The sequence below is a fragment of the Carassius carassius genome, chromosome 23 (assembly GCF_963082965.1).
Source record: "Carassius carassius chromosome 23, fCarCar2.1, whole genome shotgun sequence".
In the NCBI taxonomy this organism is placed as follows: domain Eukaryota; kingdom Metazoa; phylum Chordata; class Actinopteri; order Cypriniformes; family Cyprinidae; genus Carassius; species Carassius carassius.
Genome location: NC_081777.1, coordinates 7,191,768 through 7,209,780, shown reverse-complemented (window position 1 = coordinate 7,209,780; position 18,013 = coordinate 7,191,768). Strand labels below are relative to the sequence as shown.

At 36.6% G+C, this 18,013-nt stretch overlaps 3 protein-coding genes across 4 annotated transcripts in view; 2 read left to right on the top strand and 1 right to left on the bottom strand.

The window, feature by feature from the left end:
• Positions 1 to 1,384, top strand: part of LOC132101277 (short transient receptor potential channel 6-like) — a 32,224-nt gene extending 30,840 nt beyond the window's left edge. For both annotated transcript variants that reach the window (XM_059506100.1, XM_059506099.1), the window contains 3 exons: positions 150 to 206; positions 443 to 518; positions 790 to 1,384. In XM_059506100.1, the coding sequence (XP_059362083.1) occupies positions 150 to 206; positions 443 to 518; positions 790 to 926 (270 nt within the window). In that variant the 3' untranslated portion in view covers positions 927 to 1,384. The remainder of the gene's footprint in view (positions 1 to 149; positions 207 to 442; positions 519 to 789) is intronic.
• Positions 1,385 to 5,859: 4,475 nt separating this feature from the next.
• LOC132101276 (progesterone receptor-like) lies at positions 5,860 to 12,230 on the top strand. Its single transcript, XM_059506098.1, has 9 exons — positions 5,860 to 6,168; positions 6,398 to 7,311; positions 7,884 to 7,993; positions 8,828 to 8,944; positions 9,329 to 9,634; positions 9,938 to 10,082; positions 10,454 to 10,584; positions 11,079 to 11,236; positions 11,620 to 12,230. Exons 2-9 carry the CDS (start codon positions 6,524 to 6,526, stop codon positions 11,773 to 11,775), a joined length of 1,911 nt encoding a protein of 636 aa, XP_059362081.1. The 5' UTR covers positions 5,860 to 6,168; positions 6,398 to 6,523; the 3' UTR covers positions 11,776 to 12,230.
• A 547-nt stretch (positions 12,231 to 12,777) lies between these two features.
• Positions 12,778 to 18,013, bottom strand: part of LOC132101275 (rho GTPase-activating protein 42-like) — a 111,127-nt gene continuing 105,891 nt past the window's right edge. Inside the window, exon 24 of the mRNA XM_059506096.1 lies at positions 12,778 to 14,374. Coding sequence (XP_059362079.1) covers positions 14,286 to 14,374 — 89 coding nt within the window. The 3' untranslated portion in view covers positions 12,778 to 14,285. The remainder of the gene's footprint in view (positions 14,375 to 18,013) is intronic.

Genomic DNA, 18,013 nt, shown 5'->3' with positions numbered 1-18,013 from the left:
ATATTTTTTCATATGAATATTACATACTTTTAGTGGTATTTGGTTCCCTCTTATGACCAGATTGTGTAACAACATGAAAAGCATTTGATTTATTGAAAGAACAGAATAGTTTGGGTTTGTTATTCACAAAGAAATTCTTTTTCTTTTAGTCGGGTAAACAAAAAGAATCCAGTGAGAAGAATTCCCCTCATACAAGCCGTTACCAGGTAAAACACAACTCTGATGAGTCACCGATAGAATGCTGAGAATAAATAGATCAAAGATCGATACAATTTAGATTTCCAACATAGTTTACTGCCAGTGATCAGTAATGGCAGAGACCGACCAATCAGAAGAAGCTATTTTGGAAAGCGGTTTAATAATAATGTATATCATGTAGGCTAACTTTTAGGTTCTGACAGAATCTTCCAAATAAATGTGGTGCTATTTTTTCTCTCCACAGAGGATCATGAAAAGACTAATCAAACGATATGTGATCAAAGCACAGACTGACAAAGAGGGAGATGAAGTAAATGAAGGTACACTGCTGTTCCAAACCAGACTTTGTGCTGTTAATTAAATTAAGTTCATTTTTGTGATATCTGGCCTCTTTGTTTGATCATTTAAAATCAGAATTGTAAACTTCTTTTTGTAAAATGGTTTGCTTTCATTTTTTATTTCAAATATGGTCCACTGGAACTAATTTTCGAGGTGGACTTTTGGTTGTGTGTCAGTGATCCAGTTATGATCCAGTTATGGAGCATATCACTGATGACAGAAGGTCTTTATCAATCGATTTGTGTTTTACAGGGGAACTAAAGGAGATAAAGCAGGATATCTCAAGTTTGCGCTATGAGCTGCTGGAGGAGAAATCCCGTCAGATGGAGGAGCTAGCAGAACTAGTCAGGAAACTGGGAGAGAGAATGGCTGGTCAACAGACCCTATAGTTTTTCTCAATAGTAAAACTCTTTTCATTATTCTCATTGGTGATTCTCATTAGATGGTCAATATTATAATACATATTTTTTTTCCCCCATTAAAAATATCATCAAATACAGGTAATACACCTAACAATGACATATAAATACTTGAAAAAACAAAACATATCAGAACTGGGGTGCTAAATCCATGAAATTCACAATTCAAAAGCTTTTAATCTCACTAAAATAGGCTTTCTTTCCTTTTGTTTTATTATTGTTTTTGGGGTGAAATATGACCAGGGGTCAGTTACATAAACACAGTCATGTAAGGCTGTGTCGTCTTAACTAGCCTAACCAACTAGCAGTTTGTCAAAGGACTTTTATTTTAAAATGAGATTTACGTTTTTATGCAGCTGACTAAAAAAGAAGTAACACCCACATTTACTGTACTAGTCTGATGTGAGAATTCCGCTATTACTCTTTCCTCAAAATTAAGAGCATTCATTCTGCAAAAAAAGAAGCTGAAATTAACTTGAGTAAAAATGTTTTAACATTTCAGAATTATTTATGGAGTCATGTTTTTGGTATGGACAGTGCTAATAGTTCTGCAATCTAAATATGCTACGTTACAAAGGCAAAACACAGGAACTACACAACACCGAGACAAAGATGATGTTTGATTGAATTTGATTTGATTTCATCAAACCTATGTGACAGAACAGACCACAGTCAGAGAACTCATGTCACTGCACATGTGTAGTTGCTGTGTTTTGCATGGTGTTATTGATGTTGTTAACTTTGGAAATCTATCATATTTTATCATGTTAGGATTGTATCACCTATGTTTTATTAACCCTAATTATTAATTATTAATTGTGTGAAGTCTGACCATTAAAATATGTCAGTCTTTTTATAATAATAATAATAATAAAAAAAATGAAAACGTAAAAATAAATGTTTCTTTAATGGTGGTAAATTGTGCTTTCATTTAGTTTGCCCTCTTTTGTACTTTTATGTTAACATATATGCACTGAACCCTAATTTCACTACACTCAGTTACTGTAATGAATCTACTGAGATTCTCAGTAATTTCTCCAAATCTGTTCAACGAAGAAACAAACTGAAAAGCAAGTAAATTGACAACATATTTTTTATTTCTTTAGAATTTTTTTATTTATTTGTATTTTCTTCTTGCTTGAACGCATTCAGCCCTGAATTACTCCAAATTCAACCCTGGTTCAACTAGTATTTCCTGCAACATCTTTCAGTGGAGGTACAGCAAATTATATTTTACTTGCAGTTTGAACTTTAATTGAAGAGACAAAAAAATTATTAGATAATGCAAATTCCTGAATTTGTCATTGTGGCAACCCCCATGCCCCTCTAAAACAAGCCACACATGTTTGTTTGTTTTGTTTGATTATATTCCTTTTAAAAATGTAATTTTGGCTTAAAATATTAATATTATTTCAGTAGCATTAGGGGCCACTATTTGTAGGACCACATAGAGGTGCTGTTGAGTTGGTTGAACCCACAGAGACCAGAGTTATATTTATTTTTTTTGTATTATTATTTTGCTTAGAAAAGCAACAGTTTAACAGGCAACACACAAAGACATTGAAACAGTTTACAATACGTGTGCATTTGTTAACTACATTAGCTAACATGAACAATGGAAATTTCCATAAAAAATTTGCATTTATAAAAATGCTCTTGACCCAAGAACAAAGCTATACCTGTCGTTCGAAATTTTGCTTTGGTTTGACTTTTGCTTGAATACATCAGTGTGGTTTTATTATGTTCACCACAGCCATTACAAAAATATTATGTTATTTTCCCTTAAGCAAGTTTCCAGTCCCAAGCCACATACATTTTAATAATTATCTAATATTAATAATTTTCTGGTGTGACATAATGTGGAAAAAAAAGACAAATATTTCACCCCAAAATTAAAATGCGGTCATTAATTACTCACCCTCATGTCGTTACAAACCCGATAGTCACACGTAGCCAGACGTTCAGACTGATGGCTGAAGATCTGGAATCCATGGCAGCTTTCATTGGCCAAGGTCCACCCATTGAGGCTGTTTGACTGACATGTCAAACAACCAATCACAGTTAGTTTCGTTCAGCATAGTGTAAAACTCTCAGATGTATGACGTTGAACCACTGATGTCACATGGACTATTTAAACAATGTCCTTACTTGGAACATTTTTTGTTGCATTATTGTCAATGCAAGGTCAGGAAGCTCTCGGATTTCATCAATGATATCATAATTTGTGTTCCAAAGATGAACTGTAGCATGAGTATCGAACAATCAAGCAGTTTGTTGCCAATACCAGTCAGTGAGGTTACAAAACATGTTGAAGAAAAGTTGCAAATTACCAGCAAAAGATCTGCAAAGACTTGAACATGAGCGTGAAACCACCAGAACTTATCAGCCTCCAGTGCTATCATTTTCCACAACTGCAACTTACCTGGAATCACCAGAAGTTCGAGGTGTCAGGCCGTGCTTTTGCTGAGGTAAAAAGCTAAAACATGACACAAACATCACAAGCTGCAGCATGGACTGGGTCAAGAAATATATGAAGAGTAATTTGAAAGTTTTATGGATGTATGGAATGAGAATACTTCTTGATGGAGTAGATGGCTGGGCCCATGGCTGGTTCACTAATAGACACAGAGCACCAGTTGAGTCAGTCAACAGCAGAGTGGGGTTAGTGTAATGGTGTGGGCTGCTATTATTAATGACAAGCTAGTCTGGAACCATTTGGGTTTTAGACGGACTAAAATAAAACCCAAAACTAATGCCAGTCTCTTTTTTAAAAAGTGGTACAAGAAGTCAGCTGCATTCAGGAAAACCATGATCTTTATGCCTGACAGTGCTCCATCACATGCTGCCAAGTATTCCTCCATTTGGCTTAACAGAAAAAGATTAAAAGATGACAGAATAGTGGCCTGGCCCAAATGAGAATTTGAGAAACCATTGCAAGAAACCTTTGAGTTAAAGTTATTTCCTTGTTAGAAACTCCTACAGTATGTGAAAACTGTACCTGGTCTTGCAGGAAATCCTGTTCATCCCAGAGGTTCAGATCACCGGGGATAGGTAGTTTACACACAGAATTGTTCTGCTATTCATCCTAGAGGTTTCTCTAAAAGATGTCTATCACGACACATAGTTTATTTTAAATTCCAGTCTCAAGGTAAGGGCAGAGATGTTACACCATAGTTCAACCTGACCTTTCGAGAGACTCACACCATTTTTTTCCCACCATGGGCTGCTGAGTACAGCCCATACAGATATAATTTACCAGGTGCTTCTCTCCCTGGAAAGAGTCAGGAATAGACAGCAGAGGTTAGAAGCTTTTATCAGCATTGGTTGACTTGACTACCAGTGCTCTGACCTCAATAACAAGCTTGCTTGACTGCATCCATTAAATTATATCCCAGCATGAGTAGCAGTTTTGTATCATTGTGAGTTATTTGTCCTGCTAATCTCATTGTACATTATCTAGCTTGTTACACTGCTGCTTCACAAAAACATGAATACATAGATATGAAAATATTCTGGATTGGATTTGACTTTTTTATTCAATTATTGACTAATCAGAATCAAATGTTATTTTTTTGACCAAATAAATAACCAATAAGTCACAAAATACTGATCTGAATTAAGTTAGAAAAAGTGACTCAAAATTAAATATCTAATGTAGATTGCCTGGGACTATTATTTTGTAGACATTATGCAAATTAGACATTTTGTAGACATTTTGTCCAACTAACAGCTGGACAAAATATTTCAGAAATTCAAGTAATAAATTATATTTTTTTTGTGTTTTTTATTTTTATTTTAATGGACTAGTTTGCCATCACACCAGTATGGCAGCTCATTGAATCTTGGTTGCCAAGGTGATCGGAAATAATGCTTTGAAAATGCAGGAAAGGGAGGAAAAGAACTGGTCACTTTGACCCTCTCAGCTGAGCACTCTGATGTGAGACGTGTGAGAGTAAAAGGCATTGAATTAGATTTGGAGAAAAGGAAAGTTTTGTCACCATTGGTCTGTTACAAGCATTATTCTGAAATATTTGATTATTGGGTCTGTCAGCTATACTGATTGCACTTTTTTTGTGACGTGGGTGATAATCATGAAGCCAAGGCTAAACAACAGTCATCGGTGATGGATGAAAAAACAAGATAAAAACTTATGGAACATGATTAGCAGTGTTTACTACAGCAGCCATCACTATTAGCCACTGTTGTTAATATACCACTGTCGTAATTAATGGCTAATAATGGCTAGCTCTAGACTATAACATATTTATATATTAAAGATCAGTTCTATAGACTGTATGAAAACACTCTACACGTGCGTCTTTTGCTGCCATAAAGCACTTATGAACTTTGATACTCCCCGAAAAATTTAGTGGGAAGCGTGGAAAAGAAACCGAAGCTATTATAGTCAATTGTACCATAAGGACGATTTGAAATTAATATTTCAAAGTTAAAACTTAAGTACAGTTGCTTTGAGATTGAAGATTTGAACATACTGTACTTGTTCGTGTTTAGCACTTGTTAATGATTTGCTTAATGAAGTAGGCTAATTCGAAAACCTGCGCTTAATTAGCATTTAGCGGTACACTTTTTATTAGTCAAACATAAAAAAACACAAAAAAATAATACTGAAATGATAAGATAATGAAGATAATTAAACTCGATTCCCCACAGCATTCGACACCTGGACTAAAAGGTTAGTGGAAAATTATTTGGTGTGAAAATGAATCGGGTAAATGGTGCTTTTCTGCAAGGAAGCGAGCTTCAAGAGCTTTTAACCGGCCTTCTGGAACCGAGCAAAGAGGCACAGGATGTTCACGTCCCATTAATAAATGACCTCAAACTAAGATCATTCACAATCTAAAACCAGCCTATTCCTAGTTAGATTTGCGGACTTTGCTGAGCATAGACGTCACAGACACTTTATGACACAGACATTAGTAATATTCAGTCTGGAAACCAATGTCTAACTTCTCCATGTGTGACTTCTGCACAGATAAATTCGAAGGACGTCTTTTCTCTTTCCAGTTGTGCTGAACACATTATGTGGCGCATGTAGGCTATCATGTTGGTTATTATTAGGCTATAGCCTAATTAATTTTATTTAATGAAGTCATCCACGACCACCGGTTCTCCGTGATAATATTTGGGTCTTTATCGATCACACTCTTCAATGGGACTCTATGATTTTATGTCCTTGACTTATAGCCAAAAGGTGAGAAATTCTCTTTTCACAATTGGTTTGATTCAATCATATAGATAAAATCAAGTCATATAATAAATAAGAGGCAGTAATACTTTTCAATGGTACATTGTGTATATAGGAAATAAAGTTTATTTTCTACGTCAAGGTTATTAAATATCATATGTTAAAATGTGCAACCTGTTATAAAATGTTGTAAATAACGATTCTAATTAATAAAGTAACATCGTTTTTTTTTTAGGAATAAGTCGCAGGGACACTTTTGTACAGCCTCTCACCACAAGGAAGAATAGAGAAGGTTATTTGCCACAGATCACAACATCCAACCAAACAGAGAGGACGCATCTTTCCGGCCAGATTTGTGATTATGGAAACCAAAACTAACAGCGGAATGGACACTGTGAACACTCCTCTCGTTGATTCCACAGAGATGCGGACTGGATTAAGTAGTTTCATCGAAAAATTCACGGACGAGAGTTCAGGGCACGGCAGGGTCTCCGTGCGTAATTTTGGAAACGCGGGGTCTTTACGCAGCAGCGCGCCTGGCTCAAGCAGACACAGTCTGGATCAGCTCTCTTTTCTTGACTTACCTCTCGATACCAAAACGTATACTGACCAAATGGGTGAATTTCTGAAAGTTGAAAGCAGACAGTGGAGCGAAAAAGCGCTTCCGCCCAAGGAGACAGATGTGTCGGAGAGTGCGTATATTAAAGATGAGCATGAGCAGTCTCTCATCATGGAGCCACCCAACACTGATTTCGACCTCGGCTTAAACATCAGCGCCTTGGATAGCTGCTATGACCCAGCCGAGAAGAAACAGCAGTGCGACTTTATTGAGGACTCTTCAACTTTGCTCTCATCTCAAGCTGCCCGACAGGTGGCCGTGGACAGTTCCTCCGACTTTCAGTTGGACATGAATCAATCTACATTGGTTTTGCCACCTCCGAGAAGAGTCTCGCCTTCTCTCGGTAGAGGTTTGCTGAATTTCGATGGAACGAGTGCAGCTACCACGATGTCCAAAACGGACATTTCCAAATGGATTTCACCCGCGAACTCTCCGTTCCGGTATCCAACCACTAATGAAGAGCACGCTGGATACTCTTCACCGGATGGGTTCATCTCGCGCTCACAGACAGTCTACACGGCATTTCCAGGGTAAGAACATGTCAGGAATGTTGTGCCTCATTAAGAATTAAGCTGTATTGAGAACTTAATAGAAGTAGAATTAAAATGATTGGTGTAGTTTTAATTTAATTATTCTGAATAATAATTATTTTGGAAATGTCACCTTTACAAATTTGTATTCTTGTATGTCACAATATTTAAATAAATGATTGTGAATTACTCTTATTGAATAGTAACCAATACAAAATAATGGTTATGCACTGTAAAAAAAAAAAAAAAAAAAAAATTAAATATACATATATATATATATATATATATACTCTTTATCAGAAAGTCACTTGGACACCTTTGGAGCACTTAGAAATTTGTGTGTGTCATTGCAAACAGTAGAGCATGGTGCTGGCAATGCCATTGTCATGGGTTCAATTCCCAAGAAAAGCAAGAACTGATAAACTTTACATGTGTACCTTGAATGCAATCTAAATTGCATTGGATAAAAGTGTACATTTTTTAAATGTAAAATATCAAAGTAACATCTGCAGGTTTAAAATACACCATTGTTGTTCAGGATGTGTAGAATACTGTCTCCTGCTTGCATTAAGGGTTCCATCTCAAAGACTGTGTGTTATATGCGGAGACGAAGCTTCGGGTTGTCACTATGGAGTTCTTACCTGTGGAAGCTGCAAGGTGTTTTTCAAGAGAGCTGTTGAAGGTGAGCAAGATTGTGCTGAAACTATTGTTTACTGTCAAAATATAATCATCTGTATTTGTCATGGGGTATATTGAAGACTCCATGAACTTTGCAGACTGCAGTTTTTCTCTCCTGCATTGATGTATTTCGTAAACAGGAAACCTCCCAAACAGGAAGTTTGAATGGGACATATTTAAGGCCTACGAAATAGGCTTCAGTTACCTCACAGCCATGAGCATGATTTGCTACTATGCTAGAAGATGATATTGGGCACCGGGATTTCATTTTAGAGAGCCTTTCATTGGACAAAAAAATTAAATTTTCCTAGTAGACCTAGAATTATTATTATTATTTTTTTTTATGTGCAGACATTCTTAATGTTAGTATTTTATGGAACACATTAGCATATAGTAGATGGCCTGAAAGCAAACAATGGTAACGGTAAGCTACAAAAGATAAATTGTGGTGCTCTCAGAAACCTTTATATCATGTTTCAATGTATGTGAGTCACGGTGTATACAGTGTCCCAGAAGACTATTATCATTTGGGCCAATGTTCACCATGTTCTTTCTCTGACTTGTTATTCTTATCACTGAGGAAAGATATGTAAGAGCCACTGTGTCTGACCATGGCCATGTCACTATGCCCTGTCAGCCTTGCTGCAAACCAATTTACTCTTCTCTTTTTTCCCCTCATACTCTCCAAATCATCCTCCTTTAAAAATAACATGTTCCTAGATGACTTCCGGTGGAGAACTGGAATCATTTATGCGCATCTGTGTTGACAGATTTATTTTCTTACCTAAGTGTAATCATTTTTCTTAAAGTGTTGAGAATTTTCTTGCCTCTTGTCTAGGTCACCATAACTACCTGTGTGCTGGACGGAACGACTGTATTGTTGATAAAATCAGGAGGAAAAACTGCCCTTCATGTCGTCTTAGAAAGTGCTACCAGGCAGGGATGATGCTTGGAGGTATCTTTTATGCGACTCATTTCTTGTACATATTAGGTTTTGTTTTTATATATTAAATAAATAATTTTTCAAGCTTCTTGGACTTAATGGACAGTCATACTTTAAGACGTTGAATATTTTCCAAAGGCCAGTGATACCAAGGTTCCATTTGGTAACATTAGTTATCTATAGCAGTTAGCATAAACTAACGATGAAAAATACTTCTAAAGCATGAATTATTAATCTTGGTTTAAGTTAGTTCCAACATCTACTTATAAATTATTAAAATGAGAAATCTGTCAAAAATTATTTAATGGACCTGAGCTAATATAAATGACCAATGAACAGTTGGGTTTTCAAGATAATCAAGGTGGCCCCTCATTACAGTACATTTGTGTGTTTCAGGCCGTAAAATGAAGCGGTTTGTGGGTTTGAAGGTCATGGGGTTGAATCCATCGCTGATGTTCCAGGGTCCGTTGCCCCTGCTGGCTGATGGTCAGACTGTGTCCTCCATGCCCTGCATGCCAGCGATCCGTGAGCTGCAGCTGTCACCTCAGATGATCAACATTCTGGAGAACATTGAGCCACAGGTGGTTTACTCTGGCTACGACAGCTCGCAACCAGAGCTCCCTCACCTTCTCCTCAACAGTCTCAACAGACTCTGTGAGAGGCAGCTGCTCTGGATTGTCAGATGGTCCAAGTCTCTTCCAGGTAACACCCTTACAATCAGCCTAATAAACATCTCAGATTACACCCTTAAAAAGAAAAGTTCTTTAATGGAATCTAGAATTCTAGTTCCATGAAGGACCATTAACAGTGGAAACTTTCCATTGCACAAACGTTCTTCAGATTAATGAAATATTCTTCACAGTTCTTTTAAGAACTGTTCACTGGTTATTTGTGGAACCCAGAATGGTTCTTCTGTGGCATTGCTGCGAATTTTAACTTTTGAATTTTAAAGAATGAGATCAAAGGCTTTACTAAAGATCTTTGTTGTACTTCTGTGTTTAACAGGTTTTCGCAATTTGCACATCAATGACCAGATGACGTTAATCCAGTATTCTTGGATGGGTTTAATGCTGTTCTCGCTGGGTTGGAGAACCTTTCAGAATGTCACCAGTGATTACTTGTACTTTGCGCCCGATCTCATCTTGAGCCAGTAAGTAACAGAAAAGACAACTGAATTAGAGTAAAGGCCCTTAGTATACGCCAAGAAAAATGTATAAACAAATTTGTATGACGTCTTTCCGAAACAAAATCAGGCCAAAACAAAATTTGCTTAGAATTCCATAACAGCTTGTCGAAACAAAATTTATGGAAAGATTTGCATCGATTGGTAAACACCTTTGAACTACCATTGGTCTGTGGCAATTACATAATTGTAATTTTATGCTGTTTTTCTTTTTTTCTTTATTGTGCTTTTAAGAGATTATAGTATAATACTCATATACAATTAACAGCTGTGCAGTAAATAACAGACATTTAGATATGCATATACTCAGTATTCTCATTGAGCTGTTTAAATTTTAGAGATCAGATGAGGAGGTCTCCGATCTACGATTTGTGCTTGGCTATGCAATTCGTTCCACAGGAATTTGCCAACTTGCAAGTGACCAAAGAAGAGTTTCTATGCATGAAGGCTTTGATGCTCCTCAACACTGGTAATAAATCCTCTCTGACCCATAAAACTCTTACAGACTGACCCGCTACAGATCAGCACGGTGTTCCAGAATGGGATATTAACAATCTGGACAATTTTAAACCAGTGGCCCTATGCCAGTCTGCATGGATCAACAGAGACACGTAATTGGCAAACTGTGAGGCCTTGAAAGTCCAACTAAGTTTCAATTTCAAGCAAACATTTTTCAAATAAGAACAACAGTAATGCCAAAGCAGCTTTCTAATTGAGCTGACTACAACATTATTTTACTGATAGAATGTTTCAGTCAACAATATGAGTAACTGTGTAACTAAGTTAAAAAGTAATATCAAAGCTGTGTTTTGATGGTAAAACTGGCAATGTAGGATGCTGTCAGAGATATCTCTTCAGTGATTTATAGAAGGAACATTTAACTGATCTTTAACAATAATGCGGTGGTTAACTCTAACATGACCTTTGGTAGTGTAATGATTTAACATGATGAATTTGTGACAGTTCCTCTAGAAGGCTTGAAGAGTCAAACACAGTTTGATGAAATGAGACAGAACTACATCTGTGAGTTGACGAAAGCCATCCAGCTGAAGGAGAAAGGAGTGGTGGCCAGCTCACAGAGATTCTACCATCTGACCAAACTCATGGACACCATGCACGAGGTACAGCATGAGTGAAAAAACAAAAGGGAACTATAGCCTACACATGCCCTATGCAATGCATTACTCTGTGTCAATATCATTATAATTGTGGTGTGGACTTCCATATTCTCAGAATCAGAACAATTCATAAACTTTTATAGTTCCAGCTGTCTTCCTTGGTGTGAACAACCCTTTAATCTGTTGTTTTAGAACACATTGTAATAAGTTGAGTGATGTCAATTTGAAAAAGACATCAAAGGAATAAAGCTATCTCATGTATCAAATCTTTCATATGAAATAGGTCACATCACTAATGAAGCAGCTTTATTCACGTCATCACTTGTTAGATAACAGAAGCATGATATGGGAGCCTGATATGTGACGTTGACTTTATCTTTGTGTAGATTACAAAGAAGGTCAATCTGTACTGTCTGACCACTTACATCCAGGCGGATGCCATGAAGGTGGAGTTTCCAGAGATGATGTCAGAGGTCATTGCATCACAGCTTCCGAAAGTGCTGGCGGGAATGGTCAAACCCCTTATGTTTCACAACAAGTGATCCAGACAGGACGTTTGGGTCTGTGCTGATTTACATCTCTAATGAATGTGTACCACATCTAAATAACATAGACATGCATCTTTCCATGTTCAATCATCCCCTTATAATAGTCAAGAGTTCTGATCAAATGTGGTAGTAGAAAATCCACAGTTTTCAATGTGGAGAGAACTAGAATCTGAAGACAACATATAATCATGCTGTATTATTAAACCTGCTATTGCCTTTTACAAAACATTACACAGAAAAGTGGTCTTCAAATGTGCTAAAAATGTGATGTATGGATTTTTCAAAGTCTTTGTTATTTTTCAGATTAATACTTAAATATTACAAAAAAATGTAACATGTTAGACAATAATTTATGATTAAATTATATACTTTTTTTAATACTAGATTTTCAGGAAATGTGTCTTGAGTGTGATGAAAAGGAAATGCTTATCTGTCTCAAGTGTCAAGTGGACAGTTTCCACAGTCAGATTTTACAAACGCTGAGTGCCAGGCACCTTTGATTGTACTTACATATACACAGTATCTGCTCACACCATTTCAAATGAAAAGTACATGATTATGAAATATCTAATAAAAAAACTACAACCCCTGATTGCATTCAATAACAATGTTTGAAAGACAAAGAGCTCATTGGCTCAGTGTTCACTGTATAATTAATGGTTCACTGTATACTTTGATCCAGTCTGATGCTTATTTTTAAAGCAGAATATTAAATGTTTTATCAGAAGGCAAGAGCATAAATTTTTAAAAAACAACAACTTTTTTTTGGATCATCTCTCATGATAGTCAAGGGAGTATCAGACAAACATCAGCAGTCGAGGGCACGGAGCATTCTCATGTATTTAATTGTGAAAGAACACTGTGATCTTGGCAAACGCCTCCTTTCCAAATACATCTGATGCTGTTTCTCCTCAGATCTCCACCGGAACGAAGTGACTGATGTCTAATGTTATTTCTGATGACTTAGCTTTCCTTAAATAGAAGACAATAAGTGGATTTCATTTTCAAAACAAATTTATTGACAGAACAAAAATGAATTAAGAAGAAAAATATATGATTTACAAAATAATTATCCATATATAAACTTCTGTTCTCATATTCATAATACAAATTTGGAACATTTAATTATGGAGACAATAAGACGTACCATATTGGGGTTGTTGACACTGACAGTTGGTGTCGTCTTAAACTTCAGAAGGAATAATGTGACCTGAACATCATGTACAATGAAGCTCCTACAGCTAGACTTGATTAGTATTTGTAAAGACTGAATCTTGCTTGACCTTCTGCAGTGACCTGGATGCAAAACGGACACATGATCCACTGCTGTCTCATTCTCTAAACCAGAGATTTCCAAAATTTCCAAACAGGATTAGGAATAAATGTGTATCAGAAAATATTAGACATTTAAATGATAAAAAACTGGAACACTCAGTTGTGTTCCACTGATGTTTTGGAATAAGCTGTGTTCCGGGGGTGCCAATATTTCAACTCATAACTGGAACATGTCACTGTCCACTGTTCTTGAATGGCTGATTCCAGTAGTGCATTTAGGATTCTATTTGTCAATAACATACATACAAAATACATTTTATTAACAGCATGTGATGAATATGAAGATTAGAACTGAAAATATGTAAATATATATATTGTTTGTCCCTTTAATGTCAGCAGCACTAAAGCTGCATAACTAAACCTGATGATCATGTTCTCCAGCATGATTTAAAGATGTTCCTAAAAGCATCTTGAGTTTCAGTGTTAAGTTGGAAATCTGATCATGTGGTGAATGTCAAAATTTATGTGAAAGCCTAAAATTAATTGATTTGTCACCTAGACATATTGCAGAAATTAATTTTCTTATAGTTTCTCAGTTTAAAATGTTCAGAATCCAAAACAATGTGGTTTCTGGCTTTTGAATATTAATGACAGTAAAAGTTAGTACATTCATGATGAAATAAACCACACACAGCAGAGTTTGGGTACTGTTGACTTGAATTAAACATGACAGTGATTCACAGCTCAAATAGTTTCTGGTGAGGTTTAACATTATTCTCCTTCATTTCAAGGCAGTAAGTATTGAGCTAAAATAAAAGATAGCTATCTTAGCTTATCTTTCTTAATAGAATTACAGTATTCCACCACATAGTAGACCTAAAAAGAATATTTTGTGCAGTCCATCACACCACCTGGTTACCTGGTCTATGTGAATTTATGTGAATCTAGACTCAAGCAGCACATGATGTCAATTTCAACATTTCTGCCTCAGCAAAAGCTTTGGAACCCATTTGTCTAGAATTACGGCTGCTTTTTGGACATTAATCACCATTGTGCTGCATCAATGTGGTTTGTGTACTGTCCATTATCTCTTAAGGTTCAATGTCATATTAATGACACAGTCCAATTGCATAGCCATCAATGACTGATATGTATTTAAAGCCCTTGGTCTAAAGTTGATGTTGCCATGGATGCCATGAAATGCTTGGCCCCTCCTGGTTGAACGATTGTCAGAAGAACACCACGTAATTTTCAGGAACGAGGCCTGTTTTGCCCTCAAATGTCGCCTGGAGCCAGCCCGGTTCCACTGAAGGATACACTACACAGAAGAAAATGAGAAAGTTTAGTGGGGAAGACTTGATAGGGAAACTCTATAGTATTATTACTCATACTTAGGGGCAGAACGATGGATATATGGCCTAAGACCATTTTTGAAAGTGTTCTGGGACAGATGACTGAACATCATTGGATCTATACAGTGTATGTTTGTTGATATTTTACATGCCTTTTATAATTAGCTAAATTAAATTAGCCTAATTATTCGATTTTAATTGAATGTTTTTTGCTGATTTGCTGTTACCAATGATATCTAAATTTTAGAAGCATTAATACGACTATCAGAAATTACAAGAATTTTTTGAAATTTTAGTAATGTGCCAGCAAATTCCAGAAAAAAGGTTGTTTCTAAATACCTGTAATTCAGTCTATTCTGACTATATATGAGTGATATAACATGAGTAACAGTGTGATATGGCTATTGTGACGAGTGGGGCGGGGCCGAGGGATGTGGGAACACGAGCGAGGCCAGTGGAGTGATTGGGAAATCAGCGACACCTGCGACCCACCACCGGTCTTGAGTCCCACAGAGGAGAAGGAATGGTTATAAAACTGGAGCGACGACAGTGAAGGACGAGAGGGGACCAGGCCTGGGCTTTAGTTTATGTTTGCTTTTTATTTGTGCGCATCAGTCGTCCGTGAGGGGCTGATGCGCTGTTTTGTGTTTATTTTGAATTATTAAAATGTCATTTGATTGCCCGCCGGTTCCCGCCTCCTTCTTCCCGATGATTATGGAGTTTTTATTATTACAGCTATATATCAGCACAGCTGAGATTTGTCTGTTGGCACGAGGCTGTAGGATGGGTTGTGTGTGTACGTGATGATGATTTTAGTTACATTATACTGTAACCAAGAGACTTTATGAGTGAGTCAACAGTGAAGACTTTTATTTTGAAAGAGACTGGTTGTAAACAAGGAAGATGCATCCAACTAATGCACTGAGCAGTGCTGTCATCAGAAATCACCCTTAACAGATGAAAGGATAGTACCACAAAGACATCGCTTTCCTCAGCGGACATTCAAACTATTGTTTTATTGTGAATAGGAGACTGAACTGAAAAATTAATGCTGTATCAGGTTATCACACTCGTAATCACATAATACAGTGAACTTTTAATAGTGATGCAATAAGCATTTATTGAAGCAACTCAATGTTCCTCCTTTACTAGTTCTAAAGTGATGTTTTCAAATTAGTAAATTAGTTGACCTAGCTGTCTCTTTTTTATTTACACACTTGTGCCAAAGTGTTGTATAAAGCAATATCACACAAGTAACAGTGCAAATATAAAAGTGTTAAGCTTTCCTTATCTTGTGCCTAACGCCGAATTACAGCCATATCGCACTGCTACAAGTGTATTGCTCATATATATGGAGAGAGAGAAAGAAAACTTAACACTTTTATATTTATTTAAATTCATAATTTAATTAATTTAAATGAATTAATATTATATTTAATGTTGTTTTCTCATTTGATTTTACCAGTGTAATGTTGGGTCATATATTAGCTTAAGAAGCAATATCTTTTTTAATCTTGGAAGCGTTAATAAAACTTAATTTAACTTTATTTAAAAGTCTTTTTCATGGCACAAACATCATATCCAAAATAAAATGGCACTATTTCGATGGGGTCAGGACAATTGTAGGCAAGACTATCCTTATAAATATCCAAACCCTAAGCATTAAATTTGGCATTTACCTGTATGTTGTCCCACATGTTAAGTACTTGAATGTTACCTCAAATCATGTGGCTTATTGAGGTGTGCCATAATAATAATAGTTTATTTTATATAGCACCTTGCTGCAAACTCATTTAGCTTTACAATATCAAAACAGATAAATATTACAGCAGACAAAAAACAAAAACAAAATACAGATAAACATGAAATCCATGGCATGAAGGGTAAAGGCCCAAGAACAGAACTCTGAGGAACACCGTTAGAGATGGGAGAAGTAGAGGACTTAGCCTGGCAAGAGCAATGCAATTCTAAGAGGTTAAGAGGTGAACCAAGATAGCCCAGTTCCAGAAATACCAAGAACAGACAGTATGTTTAAACTGATTTGTTTGGCCATTATCTTCACAAAACTATAGTAACCTAGGAAAGGGGGGCATTCTGATTCTGATCATTGAACTGCACATGCAGAGTTTTAATTAATGACGGATCAAGTCAGGCCAATTTGCTCTGATACAAGTCAGATGAGTCCTCTGCACAATCTAACTTTGTTGCAGCTTTGGAACAAAGTCCTGGTTCGTCTGGTTGGAGGAAAACTGGCCCACTGACTGAGCCTGGTTTCTCCTAAGGATTGAGTTAGAGTTTTGGTTTCTTGCCACTGTTGCAACCGGCTTGCCTAATTTCTGGACACTGTACTTTCATCTACTTGGTTCCACAGATACTATTGTCCAGTTGCATTATTGACACACTATTTTCCTATTTGATACTTGTAAAGCTGCTCTGACACAATCTGTATTGTTAAAAGCACTATATAAATAAAGGTGACTTGACTTAATAAATGAACACCATAAAGCTTTAAAAGGACCTCACAAATTACTCACCCTGTAATGACGCATTTCAGTGTACTCTGAATTATGAAAACATCTGTTTAGTCTGTAAAGCATTAGGCAGATGAGATCAGAAAATAATGCGGTTTTAAATCGTTTTTTATTAGCAAAGCTCTCAAAAGTCAACATATTGAGAGGGTTGCTGGGTAAGAGGAGGTTTATGTTGTGCTAAGTGTTTGCTGAGCTTTAGAGAGGGAAAGACGCTGCCTTCACCAGGTTACTGTGACCTGTTTCAATGCCCTGGTGCCCAGCCAAGTCTGTTGCTTGCGGAAAATACATCCAGCTATAAAATCCCAGTCCTGACATGTATGAAGAACAACAGATGGTTGTTACACAGAGCAGACACAGAAATGCATTATTTTCTATAGTTATTAATGCCTTGGTATGCAGCAATGTGCATCAGTCCAGTCATAGTTCATTCTCTTTTTGAGATTTGTAACAGACACTGCAAGTCACAAAAGATGTACATATTTTAAATTCCCTCAAAACACATTCCCAACACAGAAATGCAGAGATTTGGTATCAGATTAATGGTCAGAATTGCTCAATGTTACGTAGTATATATGGCTGCCACAGTTCATTCAAAGGTCATTCAGAGACCCCCCCCCCATACACACACTTCAGTTTTTCCGTTTTAAATCAGATGTCATTGTTCTATTAAAGGGTTAGTTCACCCAAAAATTTAAATTATGCCAAACCCGTAAGACCTCCGTTCATCTTCGGAGCACAGTTTAATATATTTTAGATTTAGTCCGAGAGCTTTCTGTCCCTCCATTGAAAATGTATGTACGGTATACTGTCCATGTCCAGAAAGGTATTAAAAACATTATCAAAGTAGTCCATGTGACATCAGAGGGTCAGTTAGAATCCGTTGAAGAATCGAAAATACATTTAGGTCCAAAAATAACAAAAACTACGACTTCTCTTCCGGGTCTGTTGTCAATCCGCGTTCACGACTCCGCAGTGATGCTGCTGACGTAAGTCACTGCAGTAGTGATGGGAAGTTCAGTTCTTTTCCGGTTCTTTCGGACAGTTCGATTCAATAAACCGGTTGAAAAAAACGGT